At 39.5% G+C, this 18,132-nt stretch overlaps 7 protein-coding genes across 13 annotated transcripts in view; 4 read left to right on the top strand and 3 right to left on the bottom strand.

The window, feature by feature from the left end:
- LOC109539784 (sodium channel protein Nach) overlaps positions 1–671 on the bottom strand; it is a 4,024-nt gene extending 3,353 nt beyond the window's left edge. Inside the window, exon 1 of the mRNA XM_019907767.2 lies at positions 297–671. Within this exon, the coding sequence (XP_019763326.2) occupies positions 297–416 (120 nt within the window). The 5' untranslated portion in view covers positions 417–671. The remainder of the gene's footprint in view (positions 1–296) is intronic.
- A 123-nt stretch (positions 672–794) lies between these two features.
- Positions 795–2,763, top strand: LOC109539798 (putative methyltransferase C9orf114). The gene is made up of 7 exons (XM_019907788.2): positions 795–860; positions 915–1,230; positions 1,346–1,599; positions 1,674–1,774; positions 1,831–2,002; positions 2,060–2,252; positions 2,307–2,763. The coding sequence occupies exons 2-7, from the start codon at positions 940–942 to the stop codon at positions 2,526–2,528; spliced, it is 1,233 nt and encodes a 410-aa protein (XP_019763347.2). The 5' UTR covers positions 795–860; positions 915–939; the 3' UTR covers positions 2,529–2,763.
- LOC109539799 (ribulose-phosphate 3-epimerase) lies at positions 2,543–4,551 on the bottom strand. Its single transcript, XM_019907790.2, has 5 exons — positions 4,472–4,551; positions 4,152–4,397; positions 3,862–4,066; positions 3,640–3,767; positions 2,543–3,576 (listed from the first exon to the last, which is right to left on the bottom strand). The coding sequence occupies exons 2-5, from the start codon at positions 4,389–4,391 to the stop codon at positions 3,460–3,462; spliced, it is 690 nt and encodes a 229-aa protein (XP_019763349.1). The 5' UTR covers positions 4,392–4,397; positions 4,472–4,551; the 3' UTR covers positions 2,543–3,459.
- On the top strand, positions 4,477–6,279 carry LOC109539802 (U-scoloptoxin(05)-Er1a). 5 transcript variants are annotated; one of them, XM_048668028.1, is made up of 5 exons: positions 4,609–4,831; positions 5,095–5,250; positions 5,378–5,521; positions 5,816–6,043; positions 6,084–6,279. In XM_048668028.1, the coding sequence occupies exons 1-4, from the start codon at positions 4,777–4,779 to the stop codon at positions 6,019–6,021; spliced, it is 561 nt and encodes a 186-aa protein (XP_048523985.1). In that variant the 5' UTR covers positions 4,609–4,776; the 3' UTR covers positions 6,022–6,043; positions 6,084–6,279. The 5 variants fall into 5 exon arrangements, 3 of the variants coding, with proteins under 3 accessions (XP_019763352.2, XP_048523985.1, XP_048523984.1); XM_048668027.1 differs by having other exon boundaries at positions 4,613–4,831; positions 5,816–6,279; XR_007281892.1 differs by lacking the exon at positions 5,378–5,521 and adding an exon at positions 4,937–5,067 and having other exon boundaries at positions 4,636–4,831; positions 5,129–5,250; positions 5,816–6,279.
- Positions 6,280–6,344: 65 nt separating this feature from the next.
- On the bottom strand, positions 6,345–12,385 carry LOC109539797 (coronin-2B). Of its 3 annotated transcripts, XM_019907786.2 has the most exons (12): positions 12,055–12,384; positions 11,819–11,899; positions 10,166–10,363; positions 9,978–10,094; positions 9,772–9,921; positions 8,194–8,358; positions 8,039–8,139; positions 7,777–7,987; positions 7,475–7,715; positions 7,294–7,419; positions 7,062–7,237; positions 6,345–7,007 (listed from the first exon to the last, which is right to left on the bottom strand). In XM_019907786.2, the coding sequence occupies exons 2-12, from the start codon at positions 11,831–11,833 to the stop codon at positions 6,888–6,890; spliced, it is 1,620 nt and encodes a 539-aa protein (XP_019763345.2). In that variant the 5' UTR covers positions 11,834–11,899; positions 12,055–12,384; the 3' UTR covers positions 6,345–6,887. The 3 variants fall into 3 exon arrangements, with proteins under 3 accessions (XP_019763345.2, XP_048523982.1, XP_019763343.2); XM_048668025.1 differs by lacking the exon at positions 11,819–11,899 and having other exon boundaries at positions 12,055–12,385; XM_019907784.2 differs by lacking the exons at positions 11,819–11,899; positions 12,055–12,384 and adding an exon at positions 11,137–11,745.
- A 794-nt stretch (positions 12,386–13,179) lies between these two features.
- LOC109539796 (nuclear pore complex protein Nup107) lies at positions 13,180–17,506 on the top strand. Its single transcript, XM_019907782.2, has 14 exons — positions 13,180–13,583; positions 14,067–14,207; positions 14,324–14,533; positions 14,589–14,760; positions 14,814–14,942; positions 14,996–15,118; positions 15,170–15,311; positions 15,361–15,567; positions 15,632–15,837; positions 15,890–16,150; positions 16,199–16,445; positions 16,505–16,908; positions 16,970–17,201; positions 17,253–17,506. Exons 1-14 carry the CDS (start codon positions 13,472–13,474, stop codon positions 17,358–17,360), a joined length of 2,694 nt encoding a protein of 897 aa, XP_019763341.1. The 5' UTR covers positions 13,180–13,471; the 3' UTR covers positions 17,361–17,506.
- Positions 17,507–17,566: 60 nt separating this feature from the next.
- LOC109539795 (von Willebrand factor A domain-containing protein 8) overlaps positions 17,567–18,132 on the top strand; it is a 13,582-nt gene continuing 13,016 nt past the window's right edge. Inside the window, exon 1 of the mRNA XM_019907781.2 lies at positions 17,567–17,889. Within this exon, the coding sequence (XP_019763340.2) occupies positions 17,709–17,889 (181 nt within the window). The 5' untranslated portion in view covers positions 17,567–17,708. The remainder of the gene's footprint in view (positions 17,890–18,132) is intronic.

The following is an 18,132-nucleotide window of genomic DNA, read 5'->3' as shown; positions in this document are numbered from 1 at the left end:
TCTGGAATGATGTAAAAACGAGCGTTCTTGCTCATTTTGCTTCCGAGAAACATGCAAAACGGGACGGAAAACATGAAATTTTGCAATAATCTTACTTGCACAAAACGACGATCATTTTTCTAATTTTATTGACAACAGAAGACTGTATTTTTTCTAGATAACCCCCCCTGACTTGGCTGGGCTGGATCCGCCCCTGTGAGCTACAAAGCTCTAGTTGATATTGCTCTCATTGCTTGATAGAGCGTTAAATTGTGCAGGTTCTAGAAACGTCTAGAATGTTTTATTAGTTTACTCACGATTGCCAGAATAGCCCACAACGCCCAAAATAGCCTTTCCACCTTTCGGAGCCTTTTATTGACCACATAGTGCAGGCAATGGAAATACGCGTTTTCCAATAACTCTATTAAGCACCCCATTTCCAACCAGTTTGTTCCTAACTATTAGATGTGGACATTTCAAAGCATTTATAAATTATTTATTAGGAAAAATTCAATAATTGTATCGGTTAATTATCGGTACGTGCTCAGTTTTTTTTTGCTTTTAAATATTCATGTTTTAGAGCAATTTTAACGCAGGCTTATAAATTATTCACATTTTAAAATTACCCCTTTAGCGAGCTTTTAGGTTTCAGCTCTGGAACCAGATCATAGAACCACAGAACATGCCCCCATAGGGGGAATATTTTGTGCATAGAACCAGATCATTTAATAAGCCGGTTCTTTACACCCTCCAATGGTGCAATAAAGAAAGACTACCCGTTTCCGGTTCAAGACTTTGTCTCAGTCCTGCACTATTTTCTGTCATCTTGACAAAACCAAACTTAACCTCAGAGGTGTTCTGCGTTTAACCTAGGTTGAAAAGTTACGTTTACTAAACACATTTTCGGCGCTTCTGTATTTATTTAGTTATTGTAGTTTTACTCCATGTGTATTACTAATTATGGAGGCATATAAAGCTGATCCAAACAAAAAGAAAAGTTGGAGTGAAGTGAACAAAGGCAGAAAGGAGGAGAAAAGGAAATGGCGAGAGATCAATTTGGAGAAGAAAATGAAGAAACAGCAACTAAAAGGAGAAAATAAGCAGGATGTAGATGCCGCCGCTTCATTAGTGCCCAAAACCATCTCTACCTTGTCCATAGCTGTGCCTGGATCGATTTTGGAGAATACCCAAACCCCAGAGCTTAGGTGCTATCTGGCTGGCCAAATAGCTAGGGCAGCCTGCATTTTTCAGGTAAATTGTGTTTGTTTTTGTTTTGTCATCAAAATGCGCAATCTGCAAACACAAAAGGTGTGTTTAAGAACTCAATGAAAGCCTACTGAAAAGTACAAGGTACAGTCGATTTCAGGCAAATGAAATCATCGTTTTTGATGATCACTCCGATGAACCGTTTGCGAAGAAAGCAAAGTTTGACGATGAACAAGGCGAAAAACAGTCCAGATACAGCTGTGTCCAGTTGAGTAAAATTCTGCAATACCTGGAATGCCCGCAGTATCTAAGGAAGTTCTTTTTCCCCATTCAGAACGACTTGAAGTACTGCGGTCTGTTGAATCCCTTGAATGCGCCACATCACTTGAGTGTGAAGGATAATTTTATATTCAGGTAAAAATCTAATCTGTGTAAATTGATATTCAGGTCAACCACCTCTGAAGATGCTTAAGTTTTTTACTTTTCAGGGAAGGAGTTGTCCTAAACACACCGGTCAAAGATGGCAAAGGATCCACAGTGAATGTTGGCTTGCTGAGACAAGTTAGAGTGAACCAGGCCCTTGTACCCGGTAGTTATTCCATGCTGCCGAAATGTACAGTTGATATTTACTTATGCCACTTTAAGGTATCCGATGTACGGTTAAGCTGCTGCCCCAAGAACCCAATATAAAGAAGCTGAAAGGAATTTTAGTGTCCCCCAATCTACCCCGAAGCGAAACAGGAATTTATTGGGGCTATTCAGTGAGAGTAGCCAATTCCCTTTCCGATGTCTTCTCCCAGTGCCCTTATAAGGAAGGGTAAGAATTGCTGATATTTGAAGTGTTAAACAACTTACCTTTTCCCCTTTGGCGCAGGTACGATCTTACCATAGGCACATCGGACCGAGGCTCCGCCGTTGATCAATTCGTGTGTCCAAAATACAAGCATTTGCTGGTAGTATTTGGAGGCGTGCAAGGATTGGAAGCCGCCTTGGAAAACGACTCGGTTTTAGACGCAGATGATCCCAAACTGCTGTTTCACAATTACCTAAATACGATCCCCGAACAGGTAAAATCAACGAAAGAAGCCCAACTATTTGATTTAAAAAAATGTTTTTCATAGGGATCAAGAACGATTCGAACTGAAGAAGCAATTTTGATCAGTTTGGCCGCGCTCAGGCCCAAATTGAATCCGGAATTCCAGAGCAAAACTTTTGATGGAAACGATACAGAGTATCAAGAAGATTCCGTGTTGCCAGGGAAAGTGCCCAGGGCAAAAGCTGGTAGCGAAAGCGATAAAACTGGGCCTGTCGCTGACGATATGAGCAGGTTTGACTCTGATTAAAAGTCATTTCAGCATTTTCCCAATGGTTAAACGTTATTGCAAATTTATTAAAATTTAACCGTATAACAAATCTAAAAGCCAACATATAAAAATAGAATGTAGAAGACGAATGTTATAGATTTGGTACGAAAACATGCTATGTTAGGTCTTAACTTAACAGGAATGGTTGTAACTGCATCAAGCTCCATTTAACTTAAGGAACAGATTCTTAAACATTATACTTTTTACACCTAAAGTGAATACCAACGAAAATTCTGCCTAGCTTACCTATTTCCCCTTTTCCATTACAATTAGAATATACATATTTAGAGAGTGCGGATGGGAACCCAAACAGCGTATAGCTAAGTTTGGGCTGCGCATCTGCAGTGTTCTGTGACCGACCTATCTAAAACCACCTTTGTAAATATGGAAAAAATACTAATATAAAAGCTGAACTTTTGTACAGTTTGGTTTTAGAACAGTGGGACGCATCTGTCGAAAATAGTACACACACATCCCCAAAGTTATACAATAACAAACACCCATTTACTTTGGGCTACCCTGTACAATAATGTTAAAACCCAATTTTTGAACAAAGAAAGTTTGAAGGACAACACCTATTCCATCTAACTTGTATATAGTTCAATATGATTGTTAACAAGTTTACTTACTTAGTTTTGGATAGGATTTTTAGTACACAACCGTTAACAATTTTCCTATGAATTTAGTAATAGATTGACAGAACATGCAGCTTTCAATAGTGGAAAGAGTCTGCGTTTGCAAAAATAGTTAAATAAAGATTGAGATGACTTGGAACTCAAACCTGATAGATATTCCTCCGAAGAATCTTCCTTTGTAAAGCAATTCGATCAGAACTTCTGCCGTCTATTCTGTCATTCCTTAGCATATTTACCTACATAGTTATATGTATTATCACATATGCATTGCAAACTTAAACATTGCATTTATGAATTGAGCTTTCGACCGTTTCCCTTAGACTCGCTATTACCGATCGCTGGTCACAGGCGCCTATTATTGCTGTACCGCCCACAATCATGTTGGCGCCAGCCTAAAGCAATTGGTTGATAATTAAAAAAAACTGGCAATAAGTGTGGGCGAAAATGTTACTGACCTCAGCGCATGCAGTAATTGTATTTAGGCCTACGCCCCCATCAACTTCAATGTCGAGAAGGGGGTAATTGTGCCGCAGCCACTGTACTTTCGGCATCATATCTGCCATAAATGTTTGCCCCCCAAAGCCTGTGAAGAGAATTTCCAAACCGTGAAGTTCTCTGCTTAAAAAATTCGAATAGCGCAAGCGAATTTTTTCATTCTGAGGGTGAAAGGAACCCACCTGGTTCGACGGTCATGATGAGAATCATATCAGCATGATCAATGTATTGTCTTACAGCTTCAATGCCAGTTCCAGGCTTTAAAGCCAGCCCCACTTTCATGCCTGCCTCTCGAACTTTACGACATATTGGAAGCACTTCTTTTATCACTGGTTCTATGTGAAATGTGTACTGGCTAACGCCCGCATCAGCCATCGGTTCGATCCACTGGAAACGAATACACATTGAATGACAGAGCCCCAAACACCAATGCGCACTAAAGTCCCAGGGCTCCATGTTTTTGGGCCATTACCTTTTGCGGATCTTGTACCATCATATGTGTTTCAAAAAAGGCATTCGGTATATTTTTTCGTAAACATTTCACTAGGGGGTGGCCGAAAGTCAGGTTAGGAACGAAATGCCCATCCATAACATCCAAGTGGAGATAGTCAGCTCCATTGTCAAGCAATCGTCTGGACTCCGCGTGCAACTGTGAAAGGTCCGCGTTCAGTATCGAAGGCCCTATTCTGCATTTCACCGTGCTCTTTTGCATATTTTGCTAAAAACCAAAAAGGTCACCTAAAACTGAAAAAAACCGAAACTTGACATTGACTTAAGGTCAGTGTTGCCTACCAGATGCGATTAGAATAGTACTTGTATTATATAACTAGCGATAACACTTATCACTCATTAATTAAGGACAAAGATAATGAAGAATACAAGTTGGTGATGATCAATTGTAATTTCTAGTTCACTAGGCTAATGATGTTCTTGGTGTGGCATCATTGACTGTCACTAATTCGAGTTGTTTATATTCCAGTTGAGGTGTGGTAGTAGTAGTATTTAAATGTAAATTCATATTTATCAAATTTCCGTCCTTTGGAAGCCCTTAAATATACCAATTAGTAGCGCAGCAGCAGGAGAAAGCTCCGCAGAAAATGGCCTGCAGTCATTTTCTTTTCAGTTTCCTTTTCATAGCCTTCATTGCTACATGTAAGTACAGCTTTTTCAACTCCCAATTAACTGACAAAGAACTCATATCCAAATTCTGCAACGTAAAGTCTAAAGCCTGCCTTGTATTAAGGAAAAATGCATTAGGGTTTTAGCATGCATTAGCCCTAGCTGGCAACTGCCCTCTTTCTCAATTAAGCTGGTCACTGACTTGCAAATGAGGGGCGGCTGAATGTTAATGAGAAGCCCCTTTCTTAGTTCAGTCAAAGGGCAACTAGGTAATTTAACGTACAATTTCGCTATAGCGACAGCCCTTAACTGTTACCAATGTAATGGCAGCGATTCATCAAAACCATTCCAATGTAACGAGTGGCTGACCGCAGACATTGATATTAAACCGGAGCCCTGCGATGCCGTCTACGGGGCCAAATATTGCATTAAGACTACAGGTCGTTTCCAAGGTAGTCCCAGTGCCTGGATATTTTTTCAGTTAACTAACTGCTAATAACAACATGATTTGGGGGTGATGAATGCTTCTTTCTCTAACCCAATCCTTTCCAGCTACTGTAACCCATTTTTTCAACACAGGTAGTTCATTAAATTGCTATCAGTGTTCATCAGCTGAAAGTCTAGACTGTTCTGATGTAATGATTCATATGGGAGGAATACAGCCAAAGAGTTGCGACCATGTTTTCGAAGCCGAATTTTGCATTAAATCTACCAGTCTAAATGGTACTTGAATTGCTGCTAGTACATGATTATTGATGTAGAAATCTAAAGCCTGTACTTTGGCCAGTCTTGAGAAGATATAAGGCGCAACTTGACTAAGAACTCGTCTCTTATGTATTCTCAATCGCTTTTTAAAGGGTTTTGCATTGAAGCAACATTCACAATTAGAACAACTAGGTATGCACTTTTGGCTGATTCTCACCGGTTCTTGCCTGATTAACATTATGCTTCGCATGCCTCGCACCTACTTGTAGCATTTTAGGTGGAATGAAATCTACCCAGTTAATTGTTGTGCAGGAATTGGAACATCGCGCTACTGCTCCTCAAACCACATGGGCAACTATTGCAATTACGTGAAACAACCAGGGGACACTTTATGGTACCGTTCTTGTATTTACACATGTACCGGCGATGGATGCAATCACGCCCATGCTTCAACGTCTAGTATTAATATTGTATTCGTTTGTGTCGTGGGTGTTTTGTTACGAACAATACTCAGTTAACTAACTAAGTTAAGATCAGCAGGTTGAGCTAGATTTTGTAGCTTGAAACGATGATATTTTAGTGTAAACACTGCCCTCTGTTTAGACACTACACATTGGCTTATTCAACTGGAGTGTTTTTAGTTATTCTAATTTATCAGCACCAATGTGATAGAAGATCATTCCGCAACTATTCCCGTCCATTAGTTAAGATAAATATTGATAGGCACTTATTATTTTTGTAAGATAGGGCCGATTTTAATATACGTTTTGTACAGATTGATCATTTGACTGGCATTAGGCCTTGCAGGTGTTCTAGGATGGGGATTAAGACGAGCAGCCAGTTGCAGGAATATTGAATACGTCTATTAAGTAGAGAACTACAAAAATATTCTATCAATTTGGCTAAAGCTCCAAAGCTCAACATTCACTAGTGTACAAAAATATTAAGATTACTTTAAAGGTCACAATAATACTGTCAATTTTATAACTAACATACTAGAACGTAAACCAATAACTGATTCCAACTCCACCAGAATTATCATACACGGTAAAGTATAAAAAAGTAGAAAATAAATAATCGTACATGCATAGTGGAAAAAGTAGAACAAACCACAGAGCTTGCTTGTGCAAATTCGAACCGGTTTCTTTTTATTTGGAAAACAATGTGCATTTTGACTAGACAAAATTTACACTAGTAGGAAGTCATATAGCTCTAAATATGTTACGAACTGGTAACAAAGCGCGCTGAATAATCGCCAGATTTCCGTATTTTTAAACCCTAGAAGATTCCATTTTGTGTAAGAACAATTAGGTAGCATTAGCACGCAATATAGCACAAGCGGATTTAAAGTAGTTTTGTAACGCTTTAAGAATTTTGATGGAGTTTACAATTTGGTAAGTTTTCTAATTTGTTCCTCCAACTCACGTACACGGTGCTCACTATTTGATAGTTGTTTTTTCAGCTTCTTCACTTCATCCGATTGGATTTGGTAGGCCAATCTCAGCTGAAAAATCCCCGTTTCCATCAACACAGCCCTCTAAATCGATTTAGCACTTACATCATGTTCGGTAAGAATATTGTCTCCAATGCTGTTAATCTCCTTGAACAAGGGAATGTCTTTGCCAGGCTCCTCGATCGTGCTTGACCATCTTTGCTGCAGTTGCTGGAACTTTGTGGTTTGGTTCGTTGTAGTTTTCTTGCTCTTCTCATCCTGAACGTCCTTCGGCCTGTAGTCTAACAGAACATTCACTTTACATCTCCCTTCATTTATTAATACCCTGAATGCTTACCAGGCACTGTTTCAGTCGAAAGGAACTGAAATTTGCGCTTGTTATTGTCGATAACCGGGGCTTCCTTGGTTTTAGTTACGAATTTTCGTTGCTTTATAGCCTGGATATCCAAAGCCAGACTTTGTCCTAGAGGGTAGGAATTGATTATTAAAAAATAGTTTGATGATATCAGTTGCTTTACCTGTTCGCATCGACATTAAAACCGGGGGCGCATTGGCTCCTTTGATCCACTCTTGGGCCGAGAGCGAAGGCTTCGCTGCTGCAGTGTCTGGATACAAATCTTCGTGAAATTGGTCACTTTTTCTCGGCACAACCATGCTGATGGGCTCGCAAAGACCTTTGGTTGCGTGCAGTTTGTAGAATCGGTAAATCTCGCATTGCAAAGTGTTCAGGCCGCGTTTGGGCATGAAACCTAATCCTCTCTGCAACATTGAAGAATATTCAATTAAAAGGCAATTCATTATCGGTTTTCTGGTAGTTTACTTGAGGATTTCCCGATATCACTTGGCTGAGGTAGTGAATGTAGGGCGATTCATCGCAAATTTCATAAAATCGAATATTTCCATCGCCCTTTCCGGCCAGAAATACAATGTTGGTGTCTGGATCGTAGAATGGAAAGACTATTCCTGATGAGCTGTCGATTGTGTCTCCGAATAGGGGGCTGGAAAGGTTGTTCTCGTCCCACACAGCATATCTAAGAACGGAAGTTATAACGGGGAATTTTTTTGAGGGCAATTCGTCTCACCTTCTATCCGAATGCCTTGAGAAGCCAGTGGTCAAGAGTCGTCCAGTCGATCCCAAATAGACCACTTTGCTGGCCTTAGAGCCTTCATGGCATATTCCTTCCTATTAATCACACATAATCTGACTGTGGGGATTTGCGCTGTTGAAATGCCTTACCGATTTCACTATTCCGCTTCGAGGTTCAATCACCCGCAAGCGTTTATCTTTGCAAGTGGTAGCCAATAGACTTCCATCGCGGTTTAGGGACATGGAGTGAATTGCGTCTGGGTGACAATCAATCACGTTAATTGCTTCTCCTCGTTCGATGTCCCACAGAATAATCTGGAAGGAATCTTAGTTGGTTTATTGGATCATGGAGAAAACCGCATTGATTGTAAAGTTTCAATTCAGTCGAAAACTTCAAACGATTCGTTTCTCAAAAGAGATAGAGTTTCGAGGCCATTCCTTGAAACTAATGGGTTTTTAGGCGGTCGTTCGGTAGAATTTCTTCTTGACGTTTCGCAAGCACGAGTGGCTTGCATCTTCAGAAGTGGTTTGCTTGAATAGTGTAAGCGTCAATTAGCTTAATTACGGTTTGAAGAAGGGCTAATTGGAAGGTTTTGGTTTGGCGAAGCCACCATCGACTTTTCAAAAAGCAAAGTTCAAGTTTAATGGCCCCATTGTACGAGCTTAGTCGTTTTCAATCCGAATGAAAATTGGCACAAACAGAGATAATAGTCAATAGTTATGACAAAGCCGATAAGAAGGCTAATTTTTTATGTTTTTTCAAAGTCAAGTGATAATTTGGCATTCCGCGCGAAGCAGACACAATTAAAAAAAATTATCGCTTTTAAAACAATTAAAAAAAATTATCGAAGCAGTTGGGGGGCTGAAAATTGCGACAAATAAAAATAATAGCTTCTACTTTAAATCCTGCAAATTACCACCAAATCCATAATCAGACTAATGTTTTATGATTTTTTAAAGTCAAGTGGTAACTTGATATTTTGCGCAAAGCAGGTTCAATTTTCAAAAATGTTGTCACACAGCTCGAGACATAAAGACTTCAGTAGTCGGAATCTTGCAAATAAATTATGACTAAATCGATACGCAGCGTAATTTTTTAGTCGAGTAATAATTCGGTATTTTTTACGAATTTTCAAATTCAAATGGCACCTTTCGCGGAGCAAACTGAATTTTCAAAAATTCGTGGTTTCCAACCAATCCAAGTTGGTTTTTTCGCTGACTTAAAATTGCCAAATATAAAAAATGTAAAATGAATAATTTTTAAGCTTTTAACGCTCCATTTTATTAGTCTTCTAATTGCCCAACTTTCTTTTCATTCTCCCGTATCCCATTTTGACCGGGGAATATTAATGTTTTTTTTTATAAAAAAACATTCAATATAATGTTCGTAATCGACGAAATCTACTCGAAGTTACATGATTAGGATGCAGATGTTACCATAAGCAGCGACAGTAGAAAGTGATATGAAACGCTTTGGTGCAGTCCGTTCATTTTCATTAAAAACGAAAGGTCTAGACATATTTAGAACTCGCCTTGAAAGCAGTAAAAACACTTTCGTCGCCTGATAATAAAAAAAACGGCAAGCCATAAAAGGACAAACCGATTACTTTCCTTTGAATTAAATAGGCACGCACAGGCGTTACTTGCCAGGCCAATAAAAATCAAGTATTTAAGATATTTCATTCTAATCTTTCTGATATTGATAAAGGTTTATTAATCCTCACGTACCAAGTGATCGAATCCGGCACTGAACAGAATATTTTCTGCAACGGGATGCCATTCTATGTATGCTACTCGGCGTTTATGGCCCTGCAGCTCAACGAGCCAGTCGTTCAAATGCATCGCAAGTCCATCATCGGGAATATGCCACAGTTTAATCTAAAATGCATTGAAAACGCTCGTGAACAGTTAATTTAATTAACTTATTGACTTACAGTGCAATCATCGGAACACGATGCAATCACGTTGTCGTTGAAAGGGTTCCATTTGATGTCCAAGATCGGCCCTGAATGGCCAGTCACTCTGCTGGCATTGAAATCGAGCCTTCCAGTCTAAAGCGTTTGCAATACTTAGTCGCATGTGACAATTTCAAGTATTCCTCCAATTTACTTAAAATACTCACGCAATTAATCGGGACGACAATATATGCCCCACCGCCAGCTACCTCCGTTACAACAGCCAAAAATTTCGGATTAACCGCGCAAAATTGTGAATCATGTGCATTTTTCGTTATCTGGATGTTTTCGTAGCATTTGTCTCTTTTAGCCGGTTCCCCATAAACGTGACGAAACTTGGAGCTTCGCACCCCTTTGAACCAAATCTGAAATATTCATACGTTCAATAGTAACCTACTGACTTTGAGACAAAGCAGCTGAAGAAGCCCATGAATGTGAATTAAATTCACAACATTAAGGCAATTAAAAACAATTCAAGCTACTTCGTTCCACCCACTTGGGCAATGTTATAAATAATACACGCTTTTACAAATTTAAGCCTTACGGTTTATATAAGAGATTAGAATCGTAAAATGTATGAAATCATAACGGTACTACGAAATGAAGCAACCTGTAACAAGACTTGTATTATTGCACCAACGACCACTAGAAAAAACTAAAGGAGCCTTTGCAAAACAACGAGATACACATTATTATTCACAACGTAATTTAAATACATGGAGCGGCTGTTTTGATGCCAAAGCAACAAAGTTTATTTCGCACATCTGAATATTTGCATATGACTTGAGACGTTTACAGACCATTTTAGTGATTGGAATTAGCATCCAGCGATTGTTTAATTAAGACGCTGAAAATATGCCACTTATAAGGCATGAGATCATGCATGTGACGGTCAGTCTATTAAAGTTTTATTGTCTATAGCTATTAATTAAACATTGGAGCTCCTTTGCACATGACAAGGAAACCATTCCGTATGATGTGGTGTATTTGAATGGATTTATGGACTTTCGTTTCAATTAAGAGTTAACTTTTGCGGTTGTTAAACACCGATTAAAATCTCTTAATACCACGTCATGGATAGGAAATTAAATTAATCAACACTTATCAACCTAATGTATTGGATTTAGTGAAATTGTACCGTTTTTTCTGGAAAGAACTTCCTGTAATTTGGCTCCGATTCCGCTTCACTTTCCTCATTGGGCGACATATTTTCGTTCTGCCAGTAAACACCCTAAATTAACGCCGAAACACCGCGATCAAGGATCAACTTAGTGGAATAACATTATCAGTGGAAAATACTTCAGAATATCTATGAAAGCGGTGGAGATAAGATTGCTAAAAAGCCCAATCCTTTATTTATAAGAGCGTCGATCCAGCCATGGAAAATCCCCTGTTTTGGAATTGCAACACGTACTTGAAGCCCATCCACTGTGGTCATTTTAAAAACATCTTCCACCCACTTCATTTCCAGTAGAATTAGCGAAGTGTTGTTATGTCGTTTAGTGCGTTTTTGTTCAGCAAGATAGAATCGCATGACCTTGTTTTACATGTCTTGATTTACATAGCAATTTACAGTCATTTTTTGCCATTATCTTTAAAGTTTAAAGTCCATTAAATCAACTGTGTGGCAATATTTCAAATAATCCAACTAGAGAACACCTACATAAACACACGTTTTTAGGGCAAACATCACAATTTGAACAATTAATTCGCTGTTAAATTGAACGTTTGTTCTTGAGTTGTCTACAATAAGGGACTTTTCGCTGTTGGGAAATGAAATAGCGCGGTTGTTGACAAACAGAAAATCCACATCGACTTACCTGGTTGTTGGTCATTTCTCCTTTATGAAAGCACTTGAAATAAACTCATGCAAAGAGAAGGAACAAAGCCATTCAAGTGTGCTAAAATAAAAATTACCAAAGTATAATAAATAATAAAAAACTTGACGAAAACTACAACCAATAAACAGAGCTTTATTTGGATTTTTGTATAAAATATATCATTTTATTTAAAAAAAACATCACCGCTCTACACAGGTATCCTAAAGGGTACATACTCGAGTTACAGGCTTTGTGCATGACCTGTTATCGATGGTGCTCAGCTGCTTTTGGGGTGAGTTCTCCTTTTCAGGCTCCCCAAACATTATCGATTTGCTATAAAGTCGAGACTTCCAATCCAAAACTGCACAGCTCGGTTAATTTGAAATATTTAAAGAAAAACTAGTTTTTCACAGATACACTTTGCACAGCGGGTCACTTTCACTAGCAAACGACGCCAATCTTATCACTAAACGCGATTCCGGGAAGAACATCCTCTAAAAAGATTTTAATTCACGTTAATCTAATTTTTTTTCAGTTTGCTGCGAGTAGGAGAATGGAGGAGTGGTGGTAAAACGTCAATAACCTCTCGTGTCAGTGAACAAGCGTCTATTGGTTTTTTGCGCTTAGAAAAAAGGTGGCAACAGCGCATGGAAGGCTGATTACTAAATAGAAACCCCGTTAACGGAGTTTTCCTATCCGATACGCGCGCTCCCGCTATGCACATAATTTTTTTATTTTTTGTCAGCAGAATGTGGTTCCCCTGTAACTGAGCTTTCTCTGCACGACAATAGGTATATAATTTTAGTCCAACTTGTTAGAAAAAACGGAGGTCTTGTTTAATTAAACCGTTCCGCTTTGTTTACCTCGTTTGAGTTTACTTGGCCCCAAAACTGGTGGTTTTTGGTGACCGTCCTCTGGTATTTGGCGACCGGCCATTTCTCAGTCTGGTCACCAGAACACAAACACGTAATTTTATATTCATTTGCTGGAGGGTAAATAATTATTTTCATTTGCTTGTAAATATATAATTATTTGTTTAAATGCTTGTAGAATATGAAGAATAACTTATTTTATAAAAGTATACAAAGTACATATAAAGATATTTGCACCTTGTGAGTTTGATAATGTTGGTGTATTCCAGTGTTCGAATTTTCGAGTTATGACTGAACATAACTATTCGCTTTTTGAATATTCGAATACTCGATTTGTTCGAGTTTGATTCCGAGCCCTAATCCCTAATACATACCCGTTTTGGTAAATAGAAGTTTGTTTTTATGGCGCGCGTTGAAGCACCATGCGTTTCGTCCCGGGCCTACTTATTGCACTCGTCAGTAAGGCTTTTTTCACCTAGTTCAGGAATTTTTGATAATTTTAAGGGATTTCTTACCTGCCTAATTTGAAAGCTTCTGACCATAGAGAAAGTACTTTTACTTTCTCTTGGACTGGCACCTAAACAAAGATGCAAGTTTAGGTCGACTTGTCTTTATCTATGGGGCGACTTAACCAAACATTCAGCCAAACTAGGTGAAATTCACAGGGGATATTTTGTGGTGAAATTTGTGGTTAGAAAGCCGGCAAAAATACGCAAACTGACATTCTTTCTGCTTTTTAGTTTATTTCCAAAGAAAAGGTGTAATTCTTTAAGTTTTCGTGATGGATAACGACTTAAATCGTTCAGTGCGCCTACTGGAAGACGCCGTTTCTTCGCCAAGCCGAGGGTTATTTCGAAAGTCCATTTCAAAATTTCAAACTGCTAAGAATCGAGGTAAAATGAGGCGTTTCACGCTTGTAATTGTGTTACCTGACAAAACTGTGTGTGAGAGTTGCATATTTTAAGGGCCCCGCTAGTCAAACTCATTAGAAGGTTTCTTAGCACTCCGGTAGTTTTGTGCCCAAAATCGAAGTCAACTTAAACATTGTGTTTTCTATCTACTGTCTTAACGTTTCAGGATGCGGAGCATGAAAGGGGGCTGCAGGAATCACAAACGTGATTTTCAAATTAGAAAAACTTGTTTTCTTGAGTTCAATAGATTAGTAAAGACATTTTAATTGTACGCTCGCATTTTTTTGCCTTATTTTACATGAGATAATGCACATACATACTTTTCGGGCTTTTGCATTCTCAAAGATTGAAAATAAGATGAACAAATACGCGCTTGCCTTTAAAATGCGTAATTTCTAATCACTTTGTAGCGTTGCGTCTATTGCAGTTTACAATCTAGAAAGAAAACCGATCTAATTATTTCAGTGCCGTTCAACAGTATGGACCTTAGTGTTACTTTGGCACCTCATGAAATTGAGTATCTGATGACTGAGTCTCCTGCTCGTGTATCTTCACCAAGTCGCGGATTGCTTCTAAGGCCCATGGAAAAACCACTTAAGATTAGAGGTACTGTTTGCATAGTGAAACTTTACCTCATTTGACCAGTTAACTATTTAAAAACGAATGCGGAATCGCAGTTGGTGCAGCAGAATGAACCCGATTTAATACAATTTTATTTCTAGCCAACAAACTGAACCTTAGCGTTACTTTGGCCCCTAGTGAGATGGATTATCTCATGACCGATTCGCCTAGCTTTTATAATCAAACCATGAGCGACATCATGAATTCAGATAAAACCTTGGCTGGAGGAATCATACAGCAGGAAAACCCCTGGAAAACCGCAGTCGATTCTTTATATGTAGAGTATTTTGAAGTTCTGCAAGGACAAACAGGTAGCCAACCTCTGATTAAAATACCAAGTAATCGAATTAAGATGGTTTGCTTCAGAGAGTAGAGACGCTCTGGAAATGCTCTCTGAGCTGGCCCGATGCTGTTCCGATGCCCTGAAAATCGTCCGAAGCCTAAAGTCGAAAGTCGCCATTAAAACCGTCGATGAAGAATTGTGGCTCGAAAAGGAAAGGGACACTTGGAGGCTGTTGTACATCCTGTTCCAGGACAGGTAATTGTTTCGCTTTCTAAAGCTCTTCAATTGTTATACTTTTGATGGTGTAGACTGGCGGTTCAAAGCATGATGGACGAAGACGCTCAAATACAGTACTTTGGAAAGTCTGAAAAAACCTGCGTGGAAAACCTGTTCAAAAGGGAAAACTTAATTAGAGAATGCCAGCTGGTTATTGACTGGTGAGTTCCGTTCTATATTTTTGGAGTTTTACCTAAAAAAAAACACTTTGTAGGCTGGAAGCTGAAGCTTGCGAGAAAGACGATTCAGTGCTGCATTTCTCCGATTCAACCGTCGGATGGGAAAATACACTGCATCAGCTACAGTCGGCAGAAACAATTGCCTTTGGAAGTTCCAGGTAAGCAGCCAGAAACACTCCGACAGGAAAAAACTCCAAACTCCTTTGCAGGCCAATAGTGGACAAGCTAGATCCAGATGCGCCACACTACCAGAAGAAACCCCTTCACGACATCGACATGGACGATGAAAAGCGCTTGAATTACAGAATATTTCAAGAAATCCGATGCGGCAAGCTGGGAGAAGCCCAAAAAGTAGCAAGTTTCCTTAAGCAGTTGGTTGGTTTCTGAAACAATGTTTTAGCTGGCACGCCAATGCGGGCACTCTTGGAGAGCGGCGATCTTCGAGGGCTGGCACTTATTTCACGACCCCAACATTAAGGAAGACATTGCTAGAAGCCCCGATATGGACAACAGCTATCAAGAAATGGACTCCAACGAATTGAAGGATATTGAAGGCAACAGCAATAGAGACTTATGGAAAGTTATGGCCTTGCGATATTCAATTCAGGTACCGAAACACCTTCAACGTTCTCAAAAACAGCCGATGCTTATTGGGTTAAACTGTTTCTCAGGAATGGATCAGTCCGTATGAACGCGCCGCCGTTGGTGTATTTTGCGGAAATGTTAACGCCATTTTACCAGTTTGCAACAGATGGGAGGACAATTTGTGGGCCTATATGAAATCCTTGGTGGACATACGGGTGGAATCGGAAATAAGGGATTGTTGCACTAAAGACAGTGGCTATTTACCGCTGCCTGAAGAATACTGGCTTCAAAGGTACCATGTAATTTTTTTCATCATCCCTAAGGTCCTAAATGAATTTTGTTAGGATGTCTCTACATGAGGTTTTTACGAAGCTGGAGTCCTCAAAGAATAAAGCTGTAAGGGATGAAGCCAAAGAGCACGAACACCTAATCCAAAAGTACATAATCTTGGACGAAATTCAAGCGCTACTTAAAGAGCTCGCCGATTGGTCTCAAAGTGCCGATATTTCCACACATTTCCTCAGATTCACCGCCCATGTGGTTTTATTTCTGGACCAAATCGGCCAAGGCCATAAAAGGGACTGTGTGGAGACTGTGGTTAAATCGTAAGCATAATCGCCCATAGATGATCAGTGTTAATCTATGTTTCCCAGGTATATAAAGCGCTTGATGGACATGAACGAAACGCAGCTAGTGGCTTACTACGTGAGCAAACTGAATACTTCCAACCAAGTCCACCTCTACGCCCAACATTTGGAAAACATCATCGAGTTGCAGGAACGACAATTAGCTCTAGAGTACGCAGAGCAGTGTGGGTTGGATGTTTTGGCCATAGCAAAGCAAATCGTCGTGAATACTCGAAGTAAACCTGAGCATGTGGATGAAGCAGGAAATTTACAGGTAGAAACTCCACTCCACTCCAACAACCGATTCAATTACAAAATCTGATGCAATTGCAGAAAAAAATCACGGAAACAGACGAACTGGTGATTTCCGCCATCGATTGGTTGGTGTTTTTCGAAAATCAACGGCTGGATGTGCTGATCCAAACCAATGCCATTATCTTCAAATTCCTACTGTTGGGCAAACTGGACGCTGCCCAACTGGCCTTCAACAAAATTCCAAGCGATGCTATTCGGCAAGTCACAGCCGAAGTGGAAGACACCAGCGAAGAAACCAATCAAATCATCAAAGAGCATCTCAGCTACAAAGTGTATTTGGAAGCATATGAAGCGTTTAACGAGTGGTTCAAGCAGATGAAAAACCAGCCGGAAGCGCCTGAAGACTTGCCGGAAAATACCCAGTTTTCGCAAAAAGTTGCCTATGAGCACAGACTATCTCAGCACAAAGTTGAAGTGGAAAGGTATTTACTGATCCAAAGACCATAATCAAGGGCAGGTAATGGGGATTTTTTTGGGTTCTAGATGGAAGCTTACGAATAAACACCTTGCCATCACTGCCAACAAACAGCTCTACAACGTTTTGCTGTTTCCGGATGGTTGGCTCAACGGCGCGAAAGACTGTTATCATTTGAGGAAAACGGTTCTACCAGAAGTCACATTCCTGCTATGCTCGGTTTTGAGCGAATCAGAAATGTATGAGGAGTGCGTCCAGTTGGCCGACATAATTGCGTCGGAAAAGCATTGTTTGTATAAGGTTAATATACCAAAAAATATGTTTCTTGGCTGATTATTTGGTTGTTTTCAGGAATTCACTGAAGAACAGCTATCAGATTTGCTGACTAAAATAGCTGAGGCTGCAGTGGCACTCACAGAAGCCAGCAAGGATCCTTGGGGCAACGAAATAACCGCCTGAATCTTCATTAGTTTCTACCTTATGATTTATTTCCTGTTGCCATTAGACGTTGTTTTTACACATTTTCCAATCAGTGTTCATATTATCAGCATTTTCTTGTTACTGTTTAAGGATCTGCGGGAATAAAAGTGAGCCCTTAACCAGTTTCAAAGGAGTTTTTACACGACTATCGCCTTTAAACCTGACAACCTCGCGTCCAAAGTCCGTGATGACCTACATTTAAGTCCCAAAACTAATTTATAACCTCAGTTAGCAGCAATTGCTAGTCCTTAGTAGCTTCTTTAGGTCTTTTAGAGCTTGTGTAAATAGTTCGTAGTTTGTATTTTTCAATTAATTTGTTTTAACGCCATGTTAAGGGCCAGTAACCGCACGCTTTGCACTTTAGTGCGGATTTTAAACGGGGCCAAGCCGGGGTGTATTGAATTTAATATAGTGCGGGCTTATGTTGGCACGGGAAATGTGACTATTGGGGAAATAGCGAAAGCAACCGAAAAAGCCAAGAAGGAAGAGTATGTGCCAAGGCTTTATTGTGAGTTTCCATTTCGCAACATCACGCACGCAAATCTACTGACAAAAAAGAAAATTTAATCGAAATCCTTATCAAGTTCAATGTAAATAATCACAGTTGATTCCCGGAGAACCAGGGACTTTAAAAGTAAACTCAAATTCAATGATGGTTCCCACATAGCAAAATGATATTCCCAGAATATACCTGGAACATTCATGTGATGTACATGCATATTCCTGGGACATACATGAGTTCCATTATGAA

The sequence above is a fragment of the Dendroctonus ponderosae genome, unplaced genomic scaffold (genome assembly GCF_020466585.1).
Source record: "Dendroctonus ponderosae isolate FM_Combo_2020 unplaced genomic scaffold, Dpon_F_20191213v2 Dpon_F_20191213_7, whole genome shotgun sequence".
NCBI classification, from domain to species: domain Eukaryota; kingdom Metazoa; phylum Arthropoda; class Insecta; order Coleoptera; family Curculionidae; genus Dendroctonus; species Dendroctonus ponderosae.
Note: the sequence above shows the minus strand (reverse complement) of the source record. Positions and strands in the feature narration are given on the sequence as shown.